The following is an 8,455-nucleotide window of genomic DNA, read 5'->3' on the forward strand; positions in this document are numbered from 1 at the left end:
TGCTCATGAGGTGTCATCCGATTTTTTCTCATTATGATTATAGGGTCTTTACCTTACAATATAAAGGTTCCTGATGCGACGGCTGTTGGTTTTTCACTACATAAATTAAACTGATTTGAACTGAATTGAACTTACTAGGATGACTAATTTTTAAAGACTGCAAATAAAGTAAAATCACAGAAAATTCAAAAGCTAAACAAGACGCACAGGCAAGATTCTCAGTCTGATGTCAATTTGTCATCACTAGTGGAGATAACAAAATATGTACAGTATCTTACTACCAAATTTAACATCTCATCAAAAGTCAGGCTTATTTGTTTTTCTAGACCTTCTTTTACTTGGCAATAAAACAGTTTTATATCAGCTTTTCACAAAAAATCCACAATACAATGAATGCACACCCCACACTCACCTATACACATACTTACCTAAGAATACAGTAGCAAGTGTGTGCACCTGAAGAGAGGCGGCAAAAGCCAAACCTCTGTTTGCTCTCAATGTCAGTCAACACAAACGTAAAGTTCTGGCCAACTTGGTTGACAGAAAGACTGTTGGTTGAGAGAGGAGGAGAAGACCTTTCCATAAGATACACAAATAAACAGAATATATAGACAAACTGACTTCATATAGAATAAAACGGACATCTGTTAATGGTGCCAAATAAAACTTAATAAAAGCAGAACAATCAATGAATGAATGCTGTTTTGTTTGAGCTTAGTTTAGTGGACAGTCTTTAGGCCAGCTCCTGAACTCCCATCAGGTCTGAATAGTTTTAAAAAGATACTGGCGGCAACCGGTGGTATTCCTCAGCCTCCTAGTAGATACACCTATGGAATCAAATTTCGAAATCCTACTTCGCCTTGTTCTCAAGTTATCGCATTCACAAGATTTTCAGAAAACTTGACCACTAAGCTTGACATCAAGGTCACTGAGAAACTCATCTAAGATTCTTAGTAGATGAACCTATGGTATCAATTTCAAAATCCTAGGTGACTTTCATCTTGATGTTTCAAGTGAGACATTTTGAGGCTTTTATGTCCAAGTCAAGATATGACATCCATGTTTTACTGAAGAAGGCCATCAAGCATCTTCACCTATTTAAATCAAACAGGCAAAAATGACCTGTTTTAGCATTTATACTACAGCACCTAACAAAAGCATTGTATTATTTTAATTTCTCCAAACCAACATCTCAAAATGACCCATCTTTAGCTTATAACAACAACATCTAACATTACTTTTTTCCCTCTTGTTCTTAGTGTGACTAAATACTGTATATAATTTTGCTAATAGCCCAAACGAGTCAAAATACTATAGCATTTAATAGTGTTATTAACATAAATAATAGTGTACCAGCACCAGAAACTTCATTGAATAACCACAGCAATGATTTTAATTCAATTCTCTTAAATTTAATCAACCCTGTGTAGGTGCAGATGTGTATGTGTGTATACCTGTCCATGCTGAAAGGGAAGCAGAACTTGGACACAGTTTTAAGAGTTTCCTGTGGTACAAAGAAAGGGATTATAAAGTACATTAATCCATGAACAAAGTTAGAGGGGCTCAAATGGAACATGTAATGTGGAGCTATCCATAGAGAACAGTGTGCATGGAGGCATTTACATTATTGACACTACATAATAATTAAAATTACATAAAAATAATATTTTCATGCTTGTCATAGAGAAAGAGTGAAAGCATGGTATGTACAACTGTAGAAAAATACAATACTATAAAAAAGAAAATGTAAGACCTGATCTCTGTAGTCGTCGGGAAACTGCCGACGAACCTCTGGCCCTGTTAGAAGCATGCAGACAGGAAATGACTTCACTGAAATCACCAGCTTCCTTTCAACAAGACAACCCTAAAGACTATGACCCAATCCCAATCCACGAGGCTTAGGGGTTTCCCACTTTCAGTATGTGTATGAGGAGTTGCTGGCAGACACATTCATTCTTGTACGCACATCTTCTCTTCGTTAATTTCTGCACCCTTAACTCACAGTGCACAGTGCTGTGACATTAAACCTTAAGAGAAAAAAAAACAATGAAAAAGCTTCTTTCATCATCTTTTTTTTTCTTTTTGTTTAATAATTATGTTTAGACAAAATATACAAATTAATTATCTGAGAGTTATCACTCATCCCTTCTGTAGAGAAGAGAAGCCTGACTGACTTTGAAATTAAACAGTTATTCTCATAAGAAAAAAAAAGCAGAAAAAGTAAAAAAAAAAAAAAAAAAAAAAAGAGAAATTGAACAAATCCAAGTGACCCAAAAATTTGCAGTTCACATGCATATGAACTTGAGTGACATCCCATTCTTAATGGGTTTACTATGATAACAGCTTCAGCTCTTTGGGCAAAGCTTTCCACAGTTTTTAGGTGTTTATGGGAATTTTTGACCAATCTTCCAGAAGGGCATTTGTGAGGTCAAACACTGATGTTGGACAAGAAGGCCTGGCTCACAGTCTGCCCTCTAATTCATCCCAAAGGTGTTCTGACGAGTTGAGGTCAGGACTCTGTGCAGGCCAGTCAAGGTGTTCCATACCAAATTCCCCCATCCATGTCTTATGGACCTTGCTTTGTGCACTGGTGCACAGTCATATTGGAAAAGGAATTTTTTATTTTGTTGCTTCACCAAAATCATGTCTGCACTCATCAGCAGATTTGATCATCACTGTATGTTCTGCCCAGGAGGTGAGCTTGAGCTTTACTGCAACATGTTGAGTGCTGCACTGTTCCCTCATATAACAAGGGAGAAACAATGTAAGCAAGGGTATAAATCACCCTTACAAATGATACTTCTAATATAAGCATTCTGCTTAAAACAGTAAATAAAAAACAAATGGATATTGCATCTTGAAGACTGCAGTTTCATCATTTCCTCTGCAAACAGGATAAAATTCTTAGAAATACAGCCAACAACCTCTCCTCAGTATCCAGGAAATTAGTCACTTGCTGCAGATTAAAAAAACTTCAGAGACAGAGTTGAGATATATCACCATTTGCATAAAAGAAGCAGCAATAATCCATAAGCTATAACTTAGCTGGTGCCATCATCTTTAACCTCTTGAAATGTTTGTACTGATGTGACTTTTTCCTTGCTAGCCAGTCTATACAAAAATTATGAAATAATCACAAAATAAATTCAAGTTTACAAAACAGTACACTGGGGTAGGACCCTTTATGTACTAATCCATGACTTGTTGTCAAGATTTCATAATTACTATAACCAACACCCCAAAGTTTGGGCCATTCCACTCCATGTGTGGGCACACTTCATCAACAGATAGGACAGAAGAAGAAAAAAAAAAAGAGCTATTTCACATTTCCACATTACCAGAAATCTACTAAAGTAGTGTAAGGGAAGTGGTAGTGACAGAGATATTGACATGATAAAGCAGTGTAGTTTGTCGCCTGCTGCAAAACGTGTAAAAAGTGTACCAGAGAACTATCCACAGTAATATGCAACAAATGGTGTGGCCCTTCTCTCAACGTTTTGGAATAAGTATGAGACTGCACAAAGAGACAGGAGGCCTAAATAGCTAGCTTTAGTCCACCTTCTCTTTTGGGAAAGGGTAGGCTTTTTCTGCGGAGGCTGAACATCCTCTGAAAGCTGCTACAGATGTTGTATCAGTCGGTGGTTGCTAATGCAATTCCCTATGCTGTGGTCTGCTGGGAGAGCTGTACCAACAAGAAGAACAATCACTTGCTGAATAAAATAATCAAGAAGGCAGGTTTGTTTGTTGGACCCTGCGCAGGCAGTGTTAGAACAGAGAATGCTGTGTAGTTCAAAGTCAGTTGTGTACAGAGAAACTGAGGAGGTATTTGGTTCCCCAGGAGATCAGACTGCATAAAACACTGGAGGGGAAAGTGCATTAGGTTGGGTAAAAAAAAGTCCCAAGAAAAATACTCGATTTCAACTGAGTTGTTTTTTTTTTTCTAATGTTAGGGAATGGAAGGTAGATAACCAGCAGGGAAAAATGTATTATGTGCGGATGTGGATGTGGATACTAAGGATGTGTGCAAATAGTCAACTAGACTACTAATTGTTAATAACGTGACTAGGCAGTACCAGATGTAATAGTCATTTAATCTAATTGTTCACATTTTAATTGACGCCCAAACCCGGCAAACTGTTATGTTCTAAGTATTACACAGCTGTCTTCCACCAGATATACCATAACTCAGTGAATAAAACAAGCAACAAAACAATATCAATACAAACAATATCATCCACCAGGACGACTCAAGAAGAATGTGATTACTGGTTTCAAATGCCTTTATTTGGACAACTTTTGGAATTGTCCACTAAATGGTTCTCAAATTTAACTAGATATCTGAGTGTATCTTAGTCTTAGACTAGTCAGCTAGTCCAACTTTGTTTCCTTGTTAAGTCAGCTAAGAAATTAGTTGGCAGGAACATTTCTAGTGGATACTATGATGACAAGAACTATAAAGATATGATAAAGATGATAAATCAATTTATTTTCCATGTTACTTAAGTACGTCTGGTTTGGTCAGGGTATTTTTATAACTATAACCAGAGAACATTTTGTGATTAATGCCTTCATAAATTCTGGTAATTCTAACCTTGAAGAACGAGGGGTTCTATGTATTTAAACACTTTGCAGTTCTTTCAATACAGTTTGTTTTGATTTTAAATTCATTATTACTTGTTTATGTACACCTAGTTCCATGATCAATATGTAAAAGAAAATGTAATTTTTAAGGACTTACCAGAACTGTGGATGCCTGGGTTGGCCACCTCCAGATACACCTCAAATGTAGACTCAGGGTTCTCCCTGCAACAAATAATAAAAAATTAGCCTTATGGGCGCCAGTTTAGTTCAGTTGGATGAACAGGTGACCATATGCAGCATGGCTGAGAGCGGCTGGCCCTGGGTTTGAGTCTGACCCGTGGCCCTTTGCCGCATGTCTCCCCCTCTCTCTTTCCCGTCAGTTTTCACTGCATCCATCTAATAAACCCGAAAACAAAGGCCAAAAAATATATTTGTGAAAAAGCTTTATGTTTAATTATGTTGCAGACAAAAATTAAAGCAATATAGCACAACAAAGACATAACCAAGAATTAGTCATCCATCAAAAAGATGAAGGAAGAAAACTGGTAAAGGACACTGCAAAGTGGCCTACACCAAAATTGAAGGGGCTGCAGGAATTTCTGGCAAGCACTGTACTGTACTATTAACGTTTCTCATGGTGTCTGTGCACATATGTTGAGATCTGTCCACCATACAGGGGTTTGGCACATTTGAGAAATATGTCAAAGATCTACAGTTCCTCATCATCCATATCGCCAGACACGGTCAACAAGGCAAAGCAGCGGAAATCTTTCTGTCAGATGACATCATTTATCCAATGAAATAAAGAGTTTAAATTAGCTATAGACCATGCATTATGTCTTGTTTTTTATTTTATTTTACACATCGCCCCAAAGTTTAGGGATTGCAAGAAGGGGTGGGTTTAAAAAATAGATTTTCCTATTCAAATCAGTTTTAGTTTGAATAATGCGATATCGATTCATTAAATCCTGAACTGATTTTTAAATATATTTATTTAGCCAGAAACACCAGAATCTCAGCTTAAAGCTCACAAAACTATTTCAAAAAACCACCAAAGAGTTATAACCCCAAACGATTAAATAGCAGGTAAACACACTCCACAGAAAGATGTAAACGCAAAGCGCAACCCGGCGGCACGAACACGGACACCTCATCGGGTGCTAAAAGCCGACATCTCACAGATTCTGAAGCTGCAGGTTTGTCACCCTCCAACCAAAATTCACAGAAAAAGCAGCAAATGAAGATCAAAACTACGCTTCACATTTGAAAAATATTGTCATAAATTCCCTCGGTGTACTTCCAGTTTACCACCAAAAATTTGTGTTTCTGCATTATTTGCTTGCTTATTAGGCACCAGTCTACCGTTGTGTACAGTGCTGTCGACTTTTTTTTTTAAATGACCTCCTACAAGAAAGCCTAATTTCTGCTGTTCAATACCAAATAAGTGTAAACTTTTACAAAATATGCCAAATTGCAAAACGCTGAGCTATAAAACATAAAAATAAAAAGTATATGGATATATACTGATAAATGATCATAATTATAATATGTCTGACTGTCTGACTTAAAATTGAATCGAACTGAAATCTTGAAATTGAATCGCTTATAGTAATCAGTGATGATATCCAGCCCCAACTGCAAGGATTGTTCTTAAAAAGCAGGCAAAGTAGGGCCTCCACATCACCCTACTAATATGGTGTCTCAACACAGTGCAGGAATTTTCTTACTAAATCTGTCATTATAATGATATAAATCTCATAAATACACCATATCTGTATACCAAAGCCAATCTATAGATCAGCTGTCCTTTTCTATCATGCCACTAGAGTAGCATGCAGTCATCGTCTCTGCTGCACTTCTCAGTCCTGAAAAGTAGCATCCGGTGTTGGGGGGAAAAAAACATCTAATACAGTTACCATGCTTACAGTGGCTACATATCCACTCACTGTCAGTCACCACTAACCGCGCGGAAAGCTTTGTGAGTTACTAGTACACCTCAGTGTCATTAAAAATATATAAATAAAAGGTTCTTGTTTTTTGTTTTTTTCCAGGTCCCGTCAGTGTTTTTAGCCTGTGTCACAACAAGCCAGGGCCTCATACTCTACGATATCTTCTCTGTGACTCTGTGGAACACTGCTAACACAGCAGTTTTAGCTAACGCACCGAGAAATATACTTACTTGATTCGAGACCCCATCCTGTATTTAGTCTCCCCGCCGTGGCTGGCAGCAGACAGGCAGTACGCAGACGCGTCACTCGGTATTTTTCTCAAGCTAAGCTGCCCGTCACACACAACAGTACACCGCCATGGTGACTCTCCATGCGTAAGTCACGCTCCACTTTGTGCCGCTCCTGGGATTTGTAGTCTTTTAAGTAGAAGACGTGAATGTCTATAACATACCTCTACCTAGTATTAGAAACTACAGCTTCCACAATACGTACAAGACGACTGGGTCGCGTGGTGCTGTAGCCGATAAAGTTTCTGTTACTCAGCATTTACTGTAACGGTAGCTCCAGTACAGTTAATTACATCATTTTGAGGTTTTATAGCTAATAATTAAAAACAATTTTGGAGATAATTTATAGTTTAATATAAATTAGTAATATTTTCTACCAATATTAATTTTGAAATAATCTAAAAGATAAATTATATTATTTATGTCACAAACATTTTGTTTTTAAATGTAATGTAATGTAAAAAGAAAATAAATGAAAATGACAGCTACATGGATTAACAAGAGAAAAAATTGGGGCGGATGCTCCAAAAAAACAGCAGATTTGTGTGTCCTGTGTTTTTTCTTATAGTGAAGATGTTTTTTCCAAAACACTAGAGCAAAGTAGAAAAATGATCAAACAAAAATTCCCACAAAGTTTACATCTTTGTTCTACTATTCTCTAAACTGTTCAAAATATTTAAATGAACCTTCTGAAAACACATCAGACCTCAATAGGAAAAAAAAATTACACTGGATATCTATGCTGATGTGGACTGGATAATCTGTTAGGATGCCACATTGTTTGATGGAAATGAAAATTATCAACCTACACAGGGCTAAATTCAAAGACAGTCCAAAAATCTAAGAGGAAAAAACTGATGCAACAGACTAGTCTGTTTTTGCTGAAATTTCATTGCTGCAATTCAAAGTGGTATTCAGCAGTTTATATAGCTTCCACATGTTTGTATGCATGACTGACAACATCGGGGCATCCTCCTACTATGATAACAGACAGTATCATGGGGGATGTCCTCCCAGATCTGGACCAGGCCTTCACTGCCCCACAAACTGAACCAAAATATAATGTCCAAGAGGCGTTCTATTAGAAATACCTCAGGTGAGTTTGGGGGCAGGAGGAACCCAATGCACAAGCGTTGGGTCTGACAATGGCTCCAAGGATTTCATCCCAATGCAGTCAGGGTGCCATTGCCTAACCTGTAGAGGTCTGTGCGTCCCTCCATGCATATGCCTCACCAGACCATCACTGACACACCACCAAACACATAACTTTTTCAGGCAGCATGACATTCTCCACAGCTTCTCCAGACCCTTTCACTTCTGTCACATGTGCTCTTGGTGAATCTGCTCTCATCTGTGAAAAGCAAAGGGTGCCAGTGGTTGGCCTGCCAATTCTGATATTCTATGGCAAGTGGGCTCCATGGTGCTGGACGATAAGCACAGACCCTACTAGATGGCATCGAGCACTTGTGCGTCATGAAGTCTGTTCGTGATTGTTTGGTCAGAGACATTCACACCAGTGGGCTTCTCGAGGTCATTTTATAAGACTCTGGCAGTGCTTATCCTGATCCTCTTTGCACAAAAGAACAGATACTGTCTTGCTGTTGGGTTAAGGACCTTTTATAGCCCCGTCCAGCTCTC

The 8,455-nt window shown here is 38.0% G+C and overlaps 1 protein-coding gene across 3 annotated transcripts in view; it reads right to left on the reverse strand.

Moving 5' to 3' along the window:
• dennd1a (DENN/MADD domain containing 1A) overlaps positions 1 to 6,970 on the reverse strand; it is a 32,626-nt gene extending 25,656 nt beyond the window's left edge. Inside the window, exons 1-5 of one of the 3 annotated variants that reach the window (XM_025909251.1) lie at positions 6,761 to 6,970; positions 4,739 to 4,803; positions 1,754 to 1,797; positions 1,455 to 1,504; positions 429 to 575 (exon numbers count right to left, since the gene is read on the reverse strand). In XM_025909251.1, the coding sequence (XP_025765036.1) occupies positions 429 to 575; positions 1,455 to 1,504; positions 1,754 to 1,797; positions 4,739 to 4,803; positions 6,761 to 6,777 (323 nt within the window). In that variant the 5' untranslated portion in view covers positions 6,778 to 6,970. The remainder of the gene's footprint in view (positions 1 to 428; positions 576 to 1,454; positions 1,505 to 1,753; positions 1,798 to 4,738; positions 4,804 to 6,760) is intronic. The other 2 variants (XM_003439637.5, XM_025909252.1) reach the window with 2 other exon arrangements.
• Positions 6,971 to 8,455: the final 1,485 nt, after the last annotated feature.

The sequence above is a fragment of the Oreochromis niloticus genome, linkage group LG7, assembly GCF_001858045.2.
Source record: "Oreochromis niloticus isolate F11D_XX linkage group LG7, O_niloticus_UMD_NMBU, whole genome shotgun sequence".
Lineage (NCBI taxonomy): Eukaryota > Metazoa > Chordata > Actinopteri > Cichliformes > Cichlidae > Oreochromis > Oreochromis niloticus.